Source organism: Onychostoma macrolepis, chromosome 06 (genome assembly GCF_012432095.1).
Source record: "Onychostoma macrolepis isolate SWU-2019 chromosome 06, ASM1243209v1, whole genome shotgun sequence".
Lineage (NCBI taxonomy): Eukaryota > Metazoa > Chordata > Actinopteri > Cypriniformes > Cyprinidae > Onychostoma > Onychostoma macrolepis.
This window is the reverse complement of record NC_081160.1, coordinates 15,216,602-15,240,113: the sequence shown is the minus strand read 5'-3', so window position 1 is coordinate 15,240,113 and position 23,512 is coordinate 15,216,602. Positions and strand designations below refer to the sequence as shown.

Sequence of the window (23,512 nt, the reverse complement as noted above, 5' to 3'; positions counted from 1 at the left end):
TATAATAAAACATCTTATTTTATATGATTATGTCGTCATATAAAATAAGGAATGCAGCTTACTTCAGCATTATGGACTATGTTTAGATTTAGAGAAAACACGTGACATTATGTAGAAATATGCCCACAAAAATTCACAGTATGCAGATAAAATTATAGGGTGGTTTCTATGTATGTATATATATATATATATATATATATATATATATATATATATATATATATATATATATATATATATATATATGTGTATATATATATATATCTCTAGAAAAATATAACTTTATACACAAATAAATGTTTAAATTCTTACTCTCTTTCCTCTTACAGGAGACATTTATACAAGTTTACAATGAAATTAAGGTTTGAAATAAAGTACATTCTATAGGTACAGTCTGTAGCAAGCAACACACAAACAAAAAAGCAACATTAGATACTAAAAACAAAGAACTAGATGCACAGATTTGGCAGATTTTCACATCAGTGGGTAAATACTGTGCCTAAAGCAAAGCAAACACCACTTCCCTTCTTGCCTCATTTTATCTCATAATGCATACTCAAAGGTAAGGCACTTATAATGTTATGACATTCATGTAAAGTTTTGACGGTGGGATTACTCTGGCTTTGCATTCATACATTTCTTGCACTTTACAAGTGTATCTGTATGCATGTTCTACACAAAATCCCAAATTGTTAACTTCACATACACAGCAGAAATCATGATTTTTTTTAAAGAAATTTTGATTTTGTGTTCACTTTAGTGGTAGGTTAGTACCTAAACATACACATCGCAGGGGCTGCTGTAACACAAAAAGACAGGAAAGTAAATGCCCATTCTTTGGCATTAGATTATGTACATCTTTTGTGACTAGGCACATCAAATCCTTTTCAACAAATGCTCATTTTGATTTTTAAATTTAAGGACAAAATATCAAAATATTACAGTCTGCTGTTTGCTGAAATCATTACTTTTTATACTAATGTTGAATAATAATGCCCAGCATTTAAAAATAAATCACATTCTATAAAAAGTATTATAAGCTTATTATTATAATCATCTGCAATTATCTGTACATCAGAATTGGGGTGGGGTGGGGGTACTATTAGACCACTAGATAGTCTACTATCTCTTTTTATTTTGCGACTATCTTTTAAAAGGCCAATTCTGGGAAAGCGCTTGTGCATGTATATCTGTAAATTCATTCATATTTGCCTTTATGATTACATTTATAATTTTAAAATTATCTTCTAAATGGTGTATAATCTTCTGATAAATATTTGGTTTTAGTTAAAGCTTTTTACGGAGTTATTTCCACTTTAAATCTATGCATTTCATACAATATTCACAGAATATACATTATTTTACAATATTCCAAAAACTGTCCTTTACATTGAAAATGCCTCTGATAAAGACTTTTACACCCTTCACTCATGGTGTCTGAATCCTGAAGACCAGTCAGAGTTATAGAAAAAAAGAATACTATATACTATTACACAGAATTAAATGATTGGCATTTGGGTTTTAAAAAAAATCTGATATTGAAGAGTTTATATAGTTTTATCTTGTCAAATTTCTTGATCTTTGTTTGGGTGAAGACTGAGCCTTTGCGTAACCTCGCAGAGTACTAACTGTTCCTCTAGACCGCCTTCATGCCATAATGACTGGTGTAAACAGCCTTTGTTATTTTCACACTGATCTCAACCATATAAGGCAAAAACACTCTCTTATGGGGTTCTAGAAAAAAGCAACATTTACAAACTCTCTGGGATCTTGATTTGGTTATTTCCCTCACCTCTAAACGTAGCTTTTTTCATCCGTTTGGATACTCAGCCTAAACATTTCAGTTTCAAATAACGAAAATAATAAGGCCTCAGGTTATGCTACGAAACAGATTCTTCCACAAACGTTCAAAACATAATGCCAATGGAAGCATCATCAGTCCAGCTGCTCTATGCGTTACTGCTGCTTGAACACGGTGTGCTCTGTGTGCTGCCGATGCTGTGAGCCGCGCTGCTGTTCTCAGACACCGGTTGGGACTTTGGTACCTGCTGCTTTGGTCCTGTACCACCTGAAGAGGGAGATGGATAAAGAGGACGTTAAAGCTTACAGAGACACATAGAAAAAGACAGTGTTCAGATTCATGACATCTAGAAAAGAATGAATCGCACTAAATGTGACTTTCTGTGATTCAGATCTCTCAGAAGCTGTTAAGTCGTGAAAGCATAATAACCCTTTCAGACACAGACAACATTTATTGCAATTTTTTTGCATTGCGTGGTTTGGTTGGTGCACTTACGAGTATATTCACTTTGTGCACTGATTAGCTTCAGAATAGCTTCAGTAGCAGCAGACTGGAAAGTCTGTTACAGATGAGAATGTTTGATATGTACAGTATCACCACATCACCATCTTTACCCTTAAAAATAAAAGGTTCTTTATCAGCATCTATGGTTCCAAGAACAACTTTTAAAATCCATGGAACTCTCCCGTTGCACAAAAGGTTATTTACAGTGGAAAAAGGTTCTTTAGATTATTAAAATGTTTTTCACACAAAGAAAATTTTTTTTTAGAGAACTGCTCAAACCCAAAATGTTCTTTATGGCACTGATGCAATCTCTCATATTTTAAATATTTTTATTTATAATATTTATATTTGAAACAATTTAACAATTATTTTACTGTTTATTGCTGTCATATATATTTTTTTTATCTCTAAGTATTTATTTAAATGTATTGCACCACCTGACATTATGAGGAACAACAAATATTCATCCCAGTGCCTTAATACACTACCAGAAAAAAAGAAAAAACTGTGTCTTTATGGGTATAACAGCTTGTCACTGAGGCAGTGCCCTCGAAGGTAGGTATTTACCCCTAAATTGTGCATATTAGTTCCTTAAGAGTAGTAACAATCCCTTAAAATAGTAATACTACACCAGTCGTATTACCACAAAATGGACCACAAAACCAGTCTTAAGTGTAAATTTTTCAAAATTGATATTTATACATCATCTAAATAAGCTTTCCATTGATGTATGGTTTGTTAGGATCGGACAATATTTGGCCGAGATACAACTATTTGAAAATCTGGAATCTGAGGGTGCAAAAAAATCTAAATATTGAGAAAATCACCTTTAAAGTTGTCCAAATGAATTCTTAGCAATGCATATTACTAATCAAAAACGACGTTTTGATATATGATCTTTACTTAATATACTATGATTTTTGGCATAAAAGAAAAATCAATAAATTTGACCCATACAATGTATTTTTGGCTATTGCTACAAATATACCCCAGCGACTTAAGACTGGTTTTGTGGTCCAGGGTCACATATGTACTCTTATAGTACTAATATGAACCCTTTTGGGGTAAAGAAGGTACAAACGTGTCCCTTTGATGGTACTGCCACAGTGACAAGTTATTATACCCCCAAAGGTACAATCTTTGCACATTTTTCTGAGAGCGTATGCAATATTAATTATGATATATAGTAGTTTAATACTATCAAACCTACATAAACTTTCATTTACGCTTACAAAAGTATAAATACAGCATTGGCTCATTTACATATAATCACATATCTTTTGTGTGACTGAAATATTGCCACTCAAGCAAAACACTGTCAACAATTCTCCCGTCATCATCAGTTTAAATTACCACTGGACTTGAATTGCTTAAGGAAAAACAATTAATTCCTTAATTTCTTAAGGAAACATGCATTACTGTATTTGAATTTGGCCAAAAAAGGCATCTGAGGAGGTTGTATACTCAGTTTTGGAACAAGACTTAAAGTCTGTCTCATTCTTCTCTCTTTGTCTTCACTGATTATTGTTCTAGATGGATATAAACATTCCTCTATCAGAGGCCTCAACTCTGAAGCAGCGCGGTAAGTAAGAATGCATGTAATTCATCTTGTAGAGAGCTTGTGCCTGACAGAGGGTTGAACAGTTTTAATCAAATTCCAGGTTTGCTTTACATACTTGCCATTTGACTAAAACACCAACATTAATAAGCACTCTGCTCTCCTACACTACATACATCTTAAATCTCTGTAAAAACCTCTGTAAATGAATTCCACCAACCCACTATTGTAAAATGTAAGTGTGTTTATATGCGTGTGTGTTTCTCTTCTCAGCTCAACTGGACGTGTGTCTGCTTCCCTGTTTTAGGCCCCTCTGCTGCTAATATGTGCCAGAGATGTGCTGCCAAAAGCTCCAGCTAAAAACAGCCTATTTCCTCATCCAGCGCTGTGTACTAGACTCAGAGGCTTATCTGCCTTTGTACACCTCTCTTTTACGACCAATCATCTTGTGAACGTACACAGTGACAGCGCGCAGACTAACAACATATGTTGGTTATTTAATTATATGAAACAGTACCCCAAACAGAAATGCATTTTGGCGTATGTGTGAGAAAGAGTTTGATGGCAGCTTGTTGACCTCTTCCACTCAACCGTGTCATTTCATTGTGTAACTCCTACTCTGTGTGCACAGGGGCAACGTCCTTAACCTATCAGTGTGATCTACGACAGGGATGGTGACAGGATTACAGGACCTGTTTTCTAACTGACTCCTGCAACATTCCACATGTAGCTTTCCCTAAAATAGAAGCATCCCTAATGTATGGAGCAATGTATGTTTTACAGTTATGTACTTACAATCTTGCATTCATTACACATTACTCTTTTAGTGTAAAAGAGTGAAGGATGTGCATTAAGTGTGAATTGAATGTTTTACTATACTATACTAAACTACTATATTATACCAGTATTGTTGCTGTTAAGTAAAACTACATTCTATTAAAAATAAGTTAACTAAAATGAAATAAAGCATGAAATAAATATTAAATTAAGACAAATGTAAAGTTTTAAATAAAATAAAATAACTATTAACAATGACAAAACCACATATCAGTTAAAAAAAATGAAAATTGAAAATATAAAAATAAAAGCTATTTCAAAATATTAATAAATAGTATAATACAACATAGATAATACTAAAATAGAATTGTACTATGCTACACTAGGGGTTTGCAAACTGGAGTCTGGTTGACCCCCAGAAGCAGCAAGAAGGAACCAAGGTTTCCTATGAAAAGTATGTAAAAACAAATTTGAAATGATCTTTTAAATACATTTAGAATTACTCCAACGGTTAGAAGAAATATGCTGTTAATTAACAAAATTAGAGTAAATTATTTCCATATAATATTTTAATCACATTTTGGCTTTAGTACAATGAAAATACAAAAGCCACATATATAATTTTTTCAAACAACATGTTTTCCTCATAACATCACATTATCTAAATTAGGGGTTCTTGGTAACTCTGTAACCCTTGTACTGCATTGCACTACAAAACATGGACTATTATTTGTCTTTGAGAAAGCCAAAGTAATGGGGAAAAACAGATGATAATTCTGTGGGTCTAACGGCCTTTCATTTCACCAAAGCCTCTATCTGGTATTTTCTTGCACCATCCAGGGGGGAAAAGCACCTTGTGTTTTAAAATTTATCATCTTTTAGCATTTTTCAAAACATGAAAAGCACTTGGGGTTAACGTCAGTATCAAAAAATGATTCCAAATAGGGCTATTTTTGCAATATGATTGAATACTTTACAATACCATGGTTTAACAGGCTTTTGGCTTGTATGAAGTAATCAGTGCCATTATGAGAAACACATGGCTGGAATGATCAGAGCTTACACCACAACTACACTTTTTTCTTTTCGTTTTTACACCTGTTTCTGACGAGAAAAATCACGGTTTTGACCTTGAATGAACTTAAAGGTTGGTCAAATTCAAAAGTGTCACCCTGATCTGAGCTGGCAAATAATAACAAACTCGTTCTCTGGGGTTACCTGATCTGAGCTCTTCAGTCCCATTTAACAACAGTGAGCAGAAACACAGCTGGATAATGTCATCCCAACTGAATACCACAGGCAATATTAATAAAAATTACACTGATTTATGCTTCTGAAAAAAACCTGGAATAAAAATGAAAGCTAATAAAAGCTAAACATGACTCCTTTTATGTCAAGACACGGATATATCCAAGATATACATGTTCTAAAAACCCCAAAATAGATCAAATCCAGAATGGCTTTGATCCTCAGTCAACATACTGATACTCATCGGCCTACACAACTGCAGATTCTGGAACAGTGACTCCCTTCAATCATGTGCCATGAAACGGTAGCAGGTCAACGGCACTGAGGACAGAAACCAGGGGCCGGACTAGCAGGAATGCAAAAGGGTGGAAATGGGGGCTAAGAAAGCGCATGCGCTTCCTCTGGAGGGTCAACAGAGGTCGACGGCCTGGCGACGACAGGGCAATGCAGGGAGGAGGGCGGGTGATCTTGGCATTCAGAGGGAGGATTGTATATGTATTTTCCTGTGAGGCCCGGAGACACCCTCACAGCGGACAGGGGGAATTCCAGTCCCCTTCGGGCTATTGTACCCAAAATACTGCCGACCATCCAGCAGTCCCCCCCAATGCCTGAAAGAACGGAAAAGACAGATGCGCTTCTGCTGACGAACGGGATATATTTACGAGCTTGGAGTCAATATGTTATTGTTAACACATCGCTGCTGCTAAGAGAACTGGCAAGCCCTTCCGATTATCAAAAATGAGCATGTTTCCTTTCTTATTTGGACAATATGATAAATGACAACGCATAACTCTCAGTACTAATTAGTGTGATGCAGGGAATGGGAATGAAGGTCAAGGCTGTGATGTGAATTTGCAGTATTTTCTCACCTGTATGCGAGTAGATGAACCATAGAGCTCCAGTCAGAAGGGCTCCAATCACAAAGGCAGCAAAAGCAATGCCCACCACAGTTGGGGTGTCCAAGAAATATATAACGCCTGCAAGAAAAATTTTAATAAATATATTAAATTATGGCTGTTAAGCATGTAGCGGTTAAAATTTCTCACTTTGTGGTGGAGGTTTCAGTACAGGTTTCTTTTTATAGCTTGGTGAACCGTATGGTTATTTTTTTTATTGTTTTTTTACAAAACATTTGACTTCTAATGTCTGTGTTTTATTTCAGGATAGCGTGCATGATATGGTTCATGATGTTTACATGCTGTGTGGTGTAAATGTTTGGTGGCCATGTGCTGTATAAAGTAATAGCACATGCTTTGTATGGGCTTTGCAGTGGCATCCGTGAGCAAGCCAAGCATCTCCTTGGACTCGCGCCACAAACCGAATGACTTTCAGAGCTCTAATTAGCTCTAATGATCACTGATCACACAGCACAATAGACCCTGTGTGGCTGCCAGCTTCATAGCCTGTCTGGTCCAGCGCCAAAATCCCAAGCACAATAGAGGCTATTCTCAGAAAGAGCACCTTCAAATTTTCATCTCCTCTGATAGACTGATGACAGACTATCGCTGGAGTGCTCCATTACAACAAGAGCGAGCGCTATGTAACAGCTCCCACCTCATGCTTTACCCTTTACCCCAAAGCACCACCAGAACCGTCCCCTATATCATATCTGTGCAGGGCAGCTCAAAAACATAAAGCTTGCCATCAACACCTCTGTCTATATATGTGTTTTTCAGATCTGTGCAAAGCAGGGAGTATTAAAAAAATACACTACTGTTCAAAAGTTTGGGGATTTTTTTAATGGTTCTACTATAACCTAAATTTTTAACAGAACGACAAATGCCTTTTAAATACACTGAAAAGTGGAATCCACTCATTTTCCTAATACTGTCTTTTGTGTTCCAAAATCATACCGGTTTGGAATGCAAATGATAACAAACTTTTCAATTTTAGGTGAACTATCCCTTTAAGCAAGGCAGAAAATCAATAATAAAGTATAATCTCAGCATGTACTGTATTTATGGCTTACAAGAGGAAGCAAAACAGAACAGAGAACAAAAGCTTGTATGTTTAGATTCCTGGGAGAAGCTATGTCAGCTCAAAGCTCAGAGCCAGGGATGTGGTTTACTCTGCCATTGCCATAAGTTTGGCTGAGCTACTCCACCCACAATCCCTGTAAAGTATCTCAGAGGGAAGTAAATGAACTAGCCCTAATGAGTTGGACAACATTTCTATGTAGTCACCACCGCCCAAGATCTCCTCCCGGGTGTCAGAACGTATTTGTGCTGTTCTTTACTTCGCCCTTTTTAGGGATAGCTAGGTTTCAGAAGGGAAGTAAACTTGAGCGCAAGAACAATACGCTTGTGTGTATTTTTTGGACAAAGTTGGGACAAACTTCAACAAGATGATGTGTTTGCCTGATTCAGCAGTATAGAGCACAGAAGTTTTAGCAGAAACATATACACTGTGTGCAGAATTATTAGGCAAGTTGATATTCTGGGTTTTTTTCCAAGAACATTTTACCAATTCCAAACCACATCAATCTTAGTAACTACTATCAATTTTGTATTTAATCATTTATAAGTGATATATAATTGTCCATGAAGGCTGAAAGTTAAAAACTCCTTATTTCAGGTGTGCAGAATTATTAGGCAGGTTTTCTTTTACAGATAAAATGAGCCAAAAATGAGATTGAATTCAAGAATAAAAGTAAAACAATTATTAAATGCCCATGAGAAGGATGCAATACTAATGCAATAATAGAATTAGCAAAGTTAAGGCATGACCACTGGGCAGCGAAATGCTCATTGGTCAGCACGGTCAGAAAAACAGGTGGAGAAGAAAGACACCTTAACTGCAAAGAATTAAGGTGAAGAATTGGGTGAGAAACCATCAGAACCATTTAGTCTCCAGCGCCACCATTTTACAGAACTGCAACCTTCCTGGAGTTTCCAGTGGAATGTCAGGTTCTCAGAGACTTTGCTTGGGCAAAAAATATTTTAATGACTCTCACTTAATAAGAATAACATGCTGAAGTGTTGTGAAATACACAAAGACTGATTTTTGTAGGCTTTATGGACAGATAAGTTGAGAGTGACTCTTGAAGGACCAGCATCACATCCTCTTGTGCCACAGTTTGAAAAATATATCTTCCAGAATCTGGCAGTAAGTTTTAGGAGCTCATTATTAATCAATCCTGCAAGACAGACTTTTCAGGATAGGAGATGAACTAAAATGAGCTCCCAAAACTTACTGCCAGATTCTGGAAGATAAATTCTTCAAACAGTGGTACAAGAGGATGTGATGCTGGTCCTTCAAGAGTCACTCACAACTTATCTGTCCATAAATCCTATACAAAATCAGTCTTCATGTATTTCACAACACTTCAGCATGTTATTCTTATTAAGTGAGGGCCATTTTAAAGAATTTTTTACCCAAGCAAAGTCTCTGAGAACCTGACACCTTGTAATTCTGGAGACTCCAGGAAGGTTGCAGTTCTGGAAAATGGTGGCGCTGGAGACTAAATGGTTCCTGATGGTTTCTCACCTAATTCTTCACCTTAATTCTTAATTCTTTTGCAGTTAACGTGTCTTTTACTCTCCACCTGTTTTTTCTGACCTTGCTGACCCAATGAGCATTTCGCTGCCCAGTGGTCATGCCTTAACTTTGCTAATTCTATTATTGCATTAGTATTGCATCCTTCTCATGGGCATTTAATAATTTTTTTAACTTTTATTCTTGAGTTCAATCTCTTTTTTGGCTCATTTTATCTGTAAAGGAAAACCTGCCTAATAATTCTGCACACCTGAAATAAGGAGTTTTTAACTTTCAGCCTTCATGGGCAATTATATATCACTTATAAATGATTAAATACAAAATTGATAGTAGTTACTAAGATTGATGTGGTTTGGAATTGGTAAAATGTTCTTGGAAAAAAAATATGACCAGAATATCAACTTGCCTAATAATTCTGCACACAGTGTAAATCTTTGAAGACAGTTGTTAAGTGGTGGTATATAATTTCATAAAAGCCACAAGTTACCATGGAAGTTGGAATCCAATCACACAGACAGTCAAAAAAATCGTTGATTATGTCATTCACAATGCTTCACGGAGTTCTTGCCTCATAAAAAGGTTAAGTACACTTAACCTTGGTTTGGTTTAACACTTAAATTTTGTTGTTGAACATACTTTTATCATAAGGTTTTGGAATACGCTACACAACTTTTTGACGTTTTTTCCCCCCTGATTTGCATTTTGTAGGAATCAGTGCTAGTTCCCGGAAGTCAGGACCAATCTGCAGATTTTGGGCTGTCAAGATTTGACAGATTTCACAGAAAATTGTGTAGTGAATGATGGCCACCTTCTGACAGACTGAACCTGTCCAGTTGGAGGATATCAAATATGTTGATATTTTGGGCCGATTTTAAAAACATTTCATTTGTCATGCGTCTCCTAGAAAAGTTTGTCATGTCCACAATAACTTGAAAACCAACTTGGACTTGGTTACCAGCACAACAAATTAAAATGAAGACATTTACAACAATCTAATTTGAGTTGTACCTTCATTTTTGACCATAAGGGTAGGGAATTATTATTTTCTGATCATAAATCTGTTTTCGGATGGCAACGTTTTGTTCTGCTGTGTTTTTCACAAAGCATGGCACTCCCACAAACTGCCCTCTTTGATTTGTAGATTAAGCCAAATACTTTGGGATCCTGTCCAGAGCGGCGCTTTGAGCCTTTTTGAGAGGTTGCTTTTCTGCCATGTCTGTATAAAAGTCGTCTTTGTGTTCAAAATGAGACGCAAAGCCTGTTTCCATTACTTTTATGGCATATCTGTGTTTACCTAATCCACACCAGAGAAAATAAGCCTGGCGTGGCAACATACACAAGCCTGTTTATGAAGAATGAGCCCACATTGGATTCATACTGAATTCACATTCAATCTGGATTTGCTCCCAATTTCCCAGGTATGTGTCTTCTGCTTGCTATGGAACTGATCTCTGATTTTGTTTCCACTCAGAAACAACTAAACCTACATAAGACTGAGCCAATAAAATCCCAGCTTGCATCCTACAGGAGTGGCAATCATTTCCCTAATCAAGTGTGACTAATAGACACATGCTCCATTTGCTACAAGCAGCACAGCAACATTGTGTTATTAAACTGGAATGATTTTCATTAAGGCTGCGAGTCAGTAAAGTTGAATCACTCTAACCACAATGTACAATAGTGCCAAAAGGATGCAGGGAAGAGAACAAATCAGTCATGGTCAAATTAAATTTCTTTGTGAAACATTTAGACACCACCCTGTCCTCTAGTACGCAACACAATCGATCTATAGCAAATGCACTCGGCTGCAAAGGAGACTGCATGTATGCAGTGTATAAGAGCCCTTTTCTTTATCACTCTCACGATTTTTTTTTTCTTATCCTGCTCTCCCCTTTTCCCCTCTCTCTCTGTACGGGAAAAGGAGGCCTTAAAGAATGTTTAAGTGAAAACAAATGCTATCCAGAATTGGAAAGCTGGTCTTTTTCCTCTCCTCTGATGCATCTATGAGTCCCTTGTCTCACATCTCTAATGAACCACATACTGTATACTCTCAAACCAAACCACATTGAATGCACACTAAATACACACATGCAAATACACACATACTCAACACTGCCACATATTAAAAGACTCCAGATGGGAGTAATGCGCCACAAAGCATGACAAGGCCTGTGATCTGTGAATGACTGTCACATATACAACTTCAGGCGCACCCTTTCTCCCATGATGCTTCATATACGCCATGTTCTTCAAAATATCTAAGCCTCGAAAAAATAAAACAGCTTCTTCTCCAACACTGGAGTCTTCATCTCATGTGAATGATTTTAAATATATTTTTCAATGGATTGATTTTTGTCGATTTTTTTATATATTTTATGCAATATTTACCAGGATGTCGTGGACCAGATGGCTCCACAGGTACGTTAACAGTGACAGGTGTGTTGTCGGAGACAACCACAATTGGCTTGGTGATGATCTTGGTGTTCATCATCATGAGGAGGATGTTGTCAACACTAAGGGAAGTGCAGGCTTCATCTGGTAACATACACTACAAAGAGAGAAGCAGAAACGTTAGAACAAGATCCAGGTGTAATCTTTGGCATATGGGCACCACAAACCTCAAAGAACATCATGAACCTCATGAGATAAAAGAGCTTACTATAATAAACAGGCCTACAACTGCATGTTCTTTATTATGAGGAGAGGCCAGATTTTGGAATCTGCTGCAATTTGGCAAATATATATATATATATATATATATATATATATATATATATATATATATATATATATATATATATATATATATATATATTTATGTTTTTATGGTCTGGTCGAGAACTGCCAATATTTTCAGAGGCTTTACCAAAGATATTTTATGTTTTATTTTTAGCAACATATTTTCAAGTGCATTTTTATACATTTTATAAAATGTATTAGAAAAAGAGGTACAAAAGCTGTCATTGGAGGGAAACACTTTTAAACGGTACACCTTTCTTAAGGGTGCATATTAGTACCTTAAACGTACATATTAGTACCTTTTTAAAGGGTACCACCACAGTGATGGCTCTTGCAGCTTTTTTTCTATCGTACCATTTGCTGCAAAACATTGCTGATTTGTTAACTGTGCACATCAATACAATACTGACCTTAGAATCAACTGGCCTAAAACACTCTCACAGTGACCCCATCAGACCATCCTTATTTTTAAACCCTGTGATGTACAAAATTTTAACTTTGTTCTTCATAAGCATGGATTAGTGTATATAATAAGCCATAAGTCTCTGTGTTGCAGCCATTATACCTGAGCCAAACCGAGCACACGCTCTTCGCAGAGAAAGCACATATAATTTCATACACAGTTTATACGGTTTGACGTGTCACGTCTCTTATCCTCTTCCAGATTATGACTGAACTGTAAACATCTACAACTAAACAATGAGTCATTTTCAAGATCATGTTAGATGAAACATAAACAACCTTAATGTGCAATATGATGATTAGAGCGTCTGAAAATGCAGGAGATTAAAATGATTATGGCTAGAAGCAAAGGAGGAAGGAAAATTTGAAAAAGGACAGTGAAAGTTGGAGATTTGTTTTTCCTCTGTGGATGGTAACTGAAGTAACCTAAGATTTATGCATCCCGCACTCACAGAGAGTGGATTGATGCTAGCAGCTGGCGTAGAGTGACCCGTGCCAAGGCAATGAATCGAAAAGCAACTCTTAGGATGGACAGCAAAGTCAAACAGACTATTTAAATGAATTAAAGATTGTGTTCATGTTGTCCATATAATAAAGCAGGTACTCTGAAAATACGTCCTAGGGTCAATAAGTTATCTGCGTTCCTGTGCTCTGACTTAATGAGATCTGATAACCCTGTGCAGCCTAAAACTTAAACATACACAGTGCAGCTAATTTTGATTCGGTTAATGATGCTGATAATGCAGTTGATTGATTTTCAATCAGATTGTGTGAAAGCCAATACGCCTACAGTTTATGTTAATCAGTTAAAACTGATTTGTATTGGAACAGTTTTATGAATCGGAATTGTTTTATCACAGGGTCATCTATAAAGATATGTATAAACAATACAAAGCAGCCCATCTAGGATTTTGTTATCTTGAACATGAGAATTGCTGCAAATTTAATAAATTGTGGCATTATTTGTGCTAGCTTTTTGTTATCTTTTGTGAAGTATTTCTGTAAAAAGCATTAACCTGAGGGGAGAAATGCAATATTAGCCCATCAACACCCACAATTCAAGTTTGTGTGTGCAAACAAATTGTGCAATACATGATACCTGTCCTGCTGTGAATTTTATCATAAAATGAGCAGAAATGGACTGGCCATAAAGGCCACAATTGTTTTCAGTGATTAAAGAGATTCACCGAAAAATCTAAATTTATAGGTGACTTTTTCTTCAATAGAACATTAAGAAGATTTTTAGCTGAAACTGCGATCCTTGGTCAAACATAAAATGCAAGTCAACGGCAACTGCCACTTTGAGAATCCAAAAAGTATATCAGGGTACAAAAACTTAATACCCCGATGATATATTGAGGTGTGTTATTAAGCAAAACTATCACTATGTGCAAGAAATTAACGGTCCAATTCTCGCTATAATGTTATAAATAATGTCCAGTTTCTTGCGCAAACTAATCATTTTGCTTCATAAGACCTCTATATAACGTCAGGAACCCCGGGTATTAATTTTGTGTTTCCTGATATGCTTTTTTTGACACTTAAGTGATGGTAACCACTGACTTGCATTGCAGGAGCACAGTTTCAGCCAAAAATCTTCTTTATTGTTCTACTGAAGAAAAAAAGTCACCTATATCTCCGATGGCCTGAGGGTGAGTAAATTAACAGCAAATTTTCATTTTTGGGTGAACTATCCCTTTGAACAAATGTACAGGTAACTACAGGTAATCTCACTGTGACTAATTCTAATTACACAAATACATTGATGATTATTGGTGAGTTTTACTGCAAATCAACACAATACAGAAAATACTGTGATCATTTTTAAGGAAAAAATATTTTGGAGATGCAAAAATAAAATTTAAAAAATTGCCTTCTTGGATTGACATAAGTAGCAGTTCTGTACGTTCTACAAAATATTGCCTATAAAGGCATCTCAATAGATCAGAGCTGCTATATTAGATGATGGTTTCTACCTCTGGCAGGTTCATTTCCTTGTCATTTCTTCTGGTGCAGAGGGACATCTCACAGTGCAGGAAGATTAATGATACGTCGAACTTTGATCTGTAGGTGAAACTGAAGCGTTTTCTGTCCATCTGAGCGTGAGGGACGGGGAAATCGCCTCGCTGAGGGTAATAGCGCACAGAGTCGTCCTTAGGACATATGTTCTCTATGATAACATAGTCCGACTGTGTAAGAGGACCGGAGTCTGGAGATATGAAGCAGGTCTGGATCATGAACCCAAGGTTAGGATCAGATTTTGTGGCTGAAATCTGCGGAGAAAGGTCACATGTTTCCGTTAATAAAGAAAAAGTCCTTTTACAAAATATGCTTCTGCTGCACAGAATAAAAGAGAAAGAAAGACAGCAAGACAAAGAGAAAAAGAAATACTGCTTTCTTTATCTTGATTAATACAACTTTTTTGTCAATTTTTCATAAATACCATCAAAAGTGATTCATATAGTATGAGATGGATCAGCAGAGTGATGCTTAGATGCTATATATTATGTCTAGTCCTCTGGCAGACACGCTCAGTCTATCTTTTTTGACCGGTCTGAGTGAGTTTTTTTCCACCAACTCTCTCAGGCATCGATTCAAATCAGCAAATAACGCACAGAGGCTGTCAATTTGTTTTAACACGGCAGACTGTCTAAAGAAACATTGTTAGAGTGGTTACGGTTCCAAGAATCACAAATTCTGACGTCAGATTTCAGTTCCTCAAATAAATCTTCAAGGATCATTCAGTGGTAAAAGTTTGGCCATCTGATGTTGTAAAACCATGCATGACAGATAAGAGCTGCCACAAAAAACATTGCATTCCATTTCCTCAACAGAGCTGTGCCAAGGAGGTGTCATACTCTGGAGAGTGGCCGAATCATTTCAGGTAGGCAGACGATGATCCTCAAACAGTAATGCGTAAGATTTTACATTTTCAGTGACAACAGACTGTCACACACACACACAAAACACCACAAAAATGGCTTGCTACATTTCTGAAGTAGCTTTGTGTGATTGTGTGCATTTAAGTAATTTTCTACTCAAAATCTTGCAACACATGAACAACATAAGGGGGAACCAGTAGTATCAATTGAATATTCACATGCATAATAAAGATATGAGGCAGAGGGCAATAACATAAACTTCAGTATTTATGCTTTACAAAGTTATTACATGGTTCCAAAAGACTTGGTGATTTACAATCACTGATCACTGTCTAAAATTGTAAAAGCTGGAATCTACATATGGAACAACGTAAGTGAATAAGTGTTATCAGACTTTTTATTACTGCATTAACTCTTTGACACCATAACACACTGCTAACATCCTATTGTTAAATAATATTTTTGTCTAATTCTCCAGATGAAATATCTACAAGTCCTTGAAACAAGGATATATTTACTTGAGAAACAATATTGCATAATACGGTAAAAAGGAGTTGCACATGTTGTAAATGTGCATGTTTCACCCTATGCTGATGCATTAGTTAAATGTATAGATGTTTTTTCAGTTACACATTTGTCTTTTTGTGGTTTGAGAGCTTTGAGACTAAAGTTCATGTTGAATATAGGAAAATTTATATTACACCCTTGTTTTTTTAAAGGTGCAATAGGTGATTGTCTTCAGAATAAATTTTTTTATGCTGGTTGAAGTCTCTTCACATCCCGATAGCAATCATTAAGTTAAGTGGTCTAAATGTATTTATCTGTATTTATATATACTGTGGAAGGCGTGGGACCAAGAAATGTTTGTCCAATCAAAACACTCGGTCCGAGCGTTTTAATTGGCTTTCCTACCTGCCTGTCAACGTATGTATTAGCACACCTGTTCACCCTGTTCGTGCAGACAGGATACGTCATCAGTGCGTTCACGTACAAACAAACATCAACAACCAGATCTTCCTTCCTGGTATTGTAGTACTTTTACTAACTGTACTATAAAGTTTTCTCACCGGTGAATGACACTGGTGGGACTGGGAACCGCTGATGTAGCCTATTGTAGTAATGTTGTCTCTGGTATTCTGGTCTGTGAGCATATATGCGTTCAGGGAGCGTGGCTTTGGATGGCAATTGCAGGGAGGGCGGGACATTCACTTTCAGTGCTATCAGGCTAAAGTTAGTATTTTCCAACATCTCCTACTGCACCTTTAAACTGCTTTGTTCATTCTTTAAAGCTGCAGTCCGAAAGTTTTGCCTCTTTGTCGCCATCACTGTTTGAGACCTGCAATTGCAGATATTTGTGGAATTATCTTCTTTGCATGGGTTGTGCACCGGCACGGCTCTAGCACGGATGAATCTAATGTTTTGAGGAGTATGTATGGCTACAACGCACCAGTGTGGATACTGTACTTTCGGTATCACAGATTCTAGCCTACGCCTTGGAAGTATGACCCAAATAAGAATTTTCCCCAGATATTGTCATCTGAAAAAGTAAGTAACAAGTCTGCCACTTTTGTTCTGACCAACAGAGGAGAAAAGCAATACAATAAATCGCGCTACCAATGGTGATTAAATCTAATGATCAGTTAGCTCATATCACATCAATCCGTGCAAATTATTATTATTGTTACTTTGTTCTAAAATTGTTAATGTTAACAACATCAGCACTGGGTGACTATGTGTATGCAGTGTGTATTAGCAGTACATGTAGATTTCAATTTCTGTACAGTCTAATCTCCAATTGTCATACCATTCGAATTTCATATAAAGAAATTCTTTTAACCCAAAAAGTAAATTATTCTTCCTTAGATCTGGTTCTCTTTAAAATACAAATCTTTTGTAATCCCATGTATATAGGCTATCTGTAATCAGATGCACATTTAAAACTGGAATATCTCATTTCAGTCACTTACACTTGTTTCATAAACACATAATCCTCTTTGGATTACAATCCGCCATTAAAATGATAAATTGAATTATTCCAGCTGCTGTGAGAAAAGGCTTTAAACGATCCACAGGACCCTCACATGTGATATAGCCTACTATCTGGGACACCTTCTTTATGTTTACAGACGTGACGCGGTGGCATGCTTGAATTTTCCTACCAAATAAAATTAGAAAACATTATTATAAGATTAACGTTGTGAATCGGGCAGGGGCGGACTTAGCGATTTGGGGGCCCTAAGTAAATTCCAGGTATGGGGCCCCCATACAATAACTATGTGTCCTTTTATGCTTAACCCTTATTTTGCTTGCTCGCTCTAGTTTTTACTTTATTTATCCCTTCACAACCAGTAATTAGTCTAAAGCCAAATTAGGCTACCTTATTTTTTTTTTTTCGGATCACAAAAGGAAGACATTATCAAAAAATAAATAAATAAAAAGAAAAGAAAAATGTGTGCACTTGTCCATTTAATAAATTGTAAAAATGTTCAATCTTTTTACAAACATAAAACTATCCCATGCAACTCATTCCATATTCCAAGTGTTTATAACCCTTATTTTGCTTGCTCGCTCTAGTTTATAGTTTATTTGTACCGTCACAACCAGTAATTTGTCAACCTGATGCTGTTCTAAAGCCAAATTTGGCTACCTTATTTTTGGAGATTACAAATGAAGACATTATCCAAAAAACAAACAAACAAACAACAAAAAACAAAAAACAAAGCTTGCACTTGTCCATTTAATAAATTGTAAACCTTTCCAATCTTTTTACAAACATAAAATTGTCCCAGGCAACTCATTATATATTCCAAGTGTTCTGAAGGCATACTGTAGGCTTCGCCGAGAAACAAATCGATAATGAAACCTATTATTAAGGGAAAATCTCCAGTCATTGCATTCGTGCATTTATACGAGTACACGGCAGTTCGCGCCGGTGCGCCTAGGAGAAGCACACAAGAGAGTCATTTTGAAACATCAAGATAAATAAAATTGTGACTTGAAACGCAATATTTTCTTTACTGAGGTGAATATCTCTGTTCTGAGACAGTCAGACAGCCTAGCATGCGTGCAAAGAGTGCTCCCTCATAATCACTATAGCTGTCTCTCACTTCAATTCATTGCGATCTCACGACGTTCCGTTAATAAGCTCTACACTGCACAATGAATCTCTTATTTACATTGTATCTACACTTTGTTATAATGAGATTATTCCCGAACTTGCAGAACTCAGCACTTGACAAAAACTCGGCATTTTGATCGGTAAGTGGATTCTAACTTAAACACTTCTGGTCACTGCGTTCAAGAAATCAGCGCACATGTCTGTGAACGGCTACATTACTCAACGCTGCAGATATGTTTCTGCAATATCAGATGTGGCCCCCTGATTCCCCGGGGCCCTAAGCGGCCGCTTACCTCGCTTATTGGTTAAGTCTGCCCCTGGAATCGGGCTAAGGTAAGGAGTTTTTTTTATTTATTTTTTTTCAAGTTTTGAACACTGGCTGGTACTTCATCAAAAATGTAATAATTTTTAACAAAAAAAAGTTAAGGACTGCAGCTTTAAGTAAACCCACTGTATAGTGGTTAGATTCACTGTTTTGTGACAAGCTTAAGAATATATCATTAGCTATGTTTCCATCCAAATTTGCGAATTTTCCTTATGCGCAAAATAGGAATATCACATAAAACAGTTGCAAATAAAGCACCATTTTCATCCAGTGACATGAAGAAATCATTCCTTCCTGTTAAACTGGTGCCAAAAATTTAATTTGCTGAAGTAGGAGGCTGCAGTTTCATTCATTAATTACTTGACGAAATGCAATAAACGCAGACATGTTCTCTTGCTTTCGAAGGAGGATGCCTGCTGTTTGGGAATGCAGTCATGAAAGACAGTTCTGGGAGGTAATTATACCGAACCACTTTGACTACAGACGTTGGCTTAGGCATTTAAGAATGACAAAAACAACATTTCAGATGCTCTGCAGCGAGATCGGTTAGTCCAGTTATGCCATCCCATAGCCCAAAGTCACATTACTTTTTTAATGCGCATCAAGGAATTTATTCTGTAAATGTGTTTGCAACTAGTTTTTGCGCATGTTTACTTATCAGATTTAAAAAAAAAAAAAAATGCAACTCAGTTGAGCGCACAAATTTTTTATGCACATTTTTAGAATTTATGCGCATTCTTTGGTTTCTATTCAGCTTTTTTTTTTTATGCAATGTTCCAAAACATGCATAAAAATATGTGGATGGAAAATTCATTTTTTGAACTTGTTTTAGGTATAAACTAATTAAAAACAAATGTTTATTTTTTACAAATTAGTAATTAAAAACTTTATTGCATATTGTTTAAAAGCTTTGTGATCTACTGAATGGTATAGATCAATATATCAAAAGCAACGATCAGCACTGATCTGTTATTTTCATATGGCATATGAGCTGGGACATCAGTGGACATACATAATGAAAGACTATAACCCTGAAAAAGAGAGAGAGTTATAAACACAAAGTGGGGACCTGAGCATTCCACTCTGAGATCAAATATTGTCTGCCTTCCCCTCTTGAAACCCCACTGATTAATGACAAAATGACATGAGTCCAGACCAGACAAAATGTACACACACAGCAGACTCCTGACTTCTTTCACAATGATAGACAGAGAGAGATCTATGCACATGCTCACAAATTCAGGACAATGTATGATCCGACACACAGACACCAGGCGCTTATGGTATTAGAAACATGAAACCATACACAATGAGAACCACACATTATGGTTAAAGGGTAAAAGCAGATCTTGTATTTCAAGAGCTTTTGGCAGTGACTATATTTGTGTATATGGTTTCTCATTCAATTATTAAATTAGATTCCTAATGTGGTTACAGAACTGGAAATGGTTTTATTGAACCCCAAAGGAATCTTTTCCATCATAATGCACATACAGAATATATGTATTACACAATGTAATGCCCAACAGTTTCCACATATACACTTCTGTTCAAATGTTTAGGGTTAGTAAGATTTTATTTAATTTTTTTAAAGAAATTAATACTTTTATTCAACAAGGATGCATTAAACTAATCAAAAGTGACAGCAAATGTTTGTTTTACTTTCTAGTCACTTCATTAAAGAATTTTCCACTAAAATATTACGCAGAACTGTTTTTGAAATTGATAACACCAAATCAGCACAGATTTATGAAATAATATCGCAATATTACTGTTGTTTTTAATGCATTTCTGATAAAATATGTGGCCTTGAGCATAAAGAGACTTTTTTCAAAAACATTAAAATAGCTTACCGATGCCAACATTTTGTACAACAGTAGTGTACAAACATACAGGTTTCCATCTCTAAAACACTTCTGTGTTTAGAGGGTATGTGAGTGTGATGGGTCAACAAGCCAGGAATGTATTAGAACATATTGGTACTGATCTTAATTGATCAGAATCAAGCATTCAACCATACTTTGGTATATGAATATATATATGCTTACCTCCACATAGATGGGCCTGTTCTCAGTGATGGTGTGGAAGGACTGAGTGCTTGGGTAGTGAAATGGATTGCTATACAGTTCCATGTTGAAGGTAACATTGTTTAAAGAGTCTACAATGAAATCATCAGATCCGATATCACTGTCAGCTGGGGTTTCCTGGTTTTTACGATATGTGCAGTTAAACTAAGGACAGAGAAAGAGAGTTGGAAAATATTAATATGCATAGAAATTATTACTAAATTTTGTAAATTTGACTTATTTTTTCATCACATAAATGCAGTAGGAGAAAAACAGACTCAACATTTTTTTATATTAATTTTTGGGTGAGCTAATCTTGTAGTACCATTTATGAATACTACATGACATGTAAATATCATACCAAGATAGTCGCACGATGTCCATTTTCAGGTGAAATTCTTTCTGTCACATCCGGATCTCCTGGTATTACAACATCTCCTGACTCCAGATCTTCATATTCAAAGGGCCAGCCGCTTCCATCCTTCTGTTCTGATTGGCTAATAACAATCTGTCAATCACAGACACATTTAGTTGATGACTTCTCAATAATAAGGCAACGTAAACCCAACAATTTCCTAACAATCATACAATTTCCTCTATAAAACTCTCCTTCGAAATGACATTGCTTCACTCTGTTGCTTAGCACAGATACAGTCAAAGATAATCGAAATGCATACTTGCCAAAGGTCTGCCGAAACAGATGAGAAAGCTGGATTTAATACATGGGAATGCACAATTTCAGCAATGTGACTCCCAAGGCAAATGAACAAAAAAAAACCCCATCTCAGTTCTTCTCATCGGAAAAAAAATACGGCAATCCATTCACATTATAGTATGAGAATCACCTCCTTATGTGAGCTCAGAAGAGTTTGTGAGTTCAAAGGTGAAAGAGGCCTGTGAAGATTGTCTAATGGAAGTGAAATTGATTATCTCAAGACTTGCCAATTTGTCATAGGATTGTCATTGCAACAACAACCTCCTTTGATGCTTTCTCTGTGAGCCAAGACTGTGCTCTTACCATAGGGGTCACATCGTTTTAATTGCCCTTGAGGCTTAGAGTTCACAGTAAAGGATAAATATTTGGGAGGTCTCCCAGTTTTTTTTTATGAGTTCAAGGCTAAAAGCGTTGTTAGGAATTTCTGCTAGAAATGATCACAGAAGATCAGTGTGGAAGTGAATCATCCCTTTTGGGTGAAAACACACTTACAGGACCAGGAAACACAGTAAACAGATACAGTGTGTTGGAGGGGACATTGACGCTGAATACCCGCATGCATCAGAAAAGCAACGCAAACAAGAACTAGATTTCACAGTCTGATACTATTGATTGTATATTTGCTTTAGTACTCACTGAATTGATATAAAGGACCACTGGGCTGGGGTGGGAGGGAATTTTGGTGGTTTGGCAGCCAGACAGGGGCGTCTCCAGTATATAGTGGGTGTTGTTGGAGGTTGCTTTGCAATGGGAGTCCTGAAGAGTGATATTGGGTTTTCCAAACCCATTGGCCTGTGAGGACATTAGAAAAACATGAATTCACAGGAAAAATCTCAACCTTTGACAACATATCAAACAATATCTTTTATCAGTCCTCAAGGTATTGCTGTGTAAATCTGAAAACCATTGCGTGTTTCAGTTTCTGACAGTGACAAACAAGACTTGCAAGCTGGCCTAACTCTGCTCAAAAGCATTTTGATTGCAGAATGAGGGTTTTCTCTTCCTCTGAAGTGGTCTATTACACCACACTTTGGTTTCTGACATCACTGCATATGGCCCACACGTTCTGGGAATATTCACACTGCATCGGCTTGAGGGAAAAACAAGGTGTCTCTCACGCACCATTTCTGCACGTCTTTAACCTTTTTATGTTGTTCTTACCAGTGTTATAGAAGCTACTTTGAAACTATAGTTTGTTTAAAGTAGTTTAATAACACTCAAGCTACAAGTTTAAACAAGTAGTTAGCTACATTTCAAGCTACCCTACTAACAAAGCAACAAAAGAATAGAAATACATCCCCTTCGAAATTTGGGGTTCAGGGTTTTGTTTCGTTTGTTTGCTTGCTTTTTAAAGAAATTAACACTTTAATTTAGCAAGAATGCATTAAACTGATCAGACAGCAAAGACCTTGGGATTGTTACAAAACAAAAATCTATGTGAGCTAATAAAAAATGTATTAAGTCGTAGTCCCACTACTTTTAGGGCCAGTTTTACTAACAGCTTGCGCCAGCATAAACCGTCTTTTTGTTAAAATTGTACTGTCAGGTTTTATTAAAGACGCGCAGTGACGAATTAGCACTGAAAAGGCGTGGACACATTTATTTTTGTGCTTGTAAGAGTTTCCCTTTCAGATGCAAAAGTTATGGGAGGAGAGTATTAAAACGAATCGCACAATGCATTTTACTAACGTTTGCACTTGTCAAATTACTGGCATTAGCGCCATTATTTAACTCCCAAAAAAGCATGTCTCAAACTATTTTGCGCTTGAAATGGCTGCAATTATTGTTGTTAGGAGGAGGCACCAGAAAAAGAATGCCAGAA

The 23,512-nt window shown here is 36.4% G+C and overlaps 1 protein-coding gene across 1 annotated transcript in view; it reads right to left on the bottom strand.

Moving 5' to 3' along the window:
- Positions 1–215: 215 nt before the first annotated feature.
- Positions 216–23,512, bottom strand: part of tgfbr3 (transforming growth factor, beta receptor III) — a 123,492-nt gene continuing 100,195 nt past the window's right edge. Inside the window, exons 10-16 of the mRNA XM_058780035.1 lie at positions 22,327–22,482; positions 21,337–21,483; positions 20,958–21,140; positions 14,561–14,857; positions 11,772–11,931; positions 6,758–6,865; positions 216–2,068 (exon numbers count right to left, since the gene is read on the bottom strand). Of these exons, the coding sequence (XP_058636018.1) occupies positions 1,950–2,068; positions 6,758–6,865; positions 11,772–11,931; positions 14,561–14,857; positions 20,958–21,140; positions 21,337–21,483; positions 22,327–22,482 (1,170 nt within the window). The 3' untranslated portion in view covers positions 216–1,949. The remainder of the gene's footprint in view (positions 2,069–6,757; positions 6,866–11,771; positions 11,932–14,560; positions 14,858–20,957; positions 21,141–21,336; positions 21,484–22,326; positions 22,483–23,512) is intronic.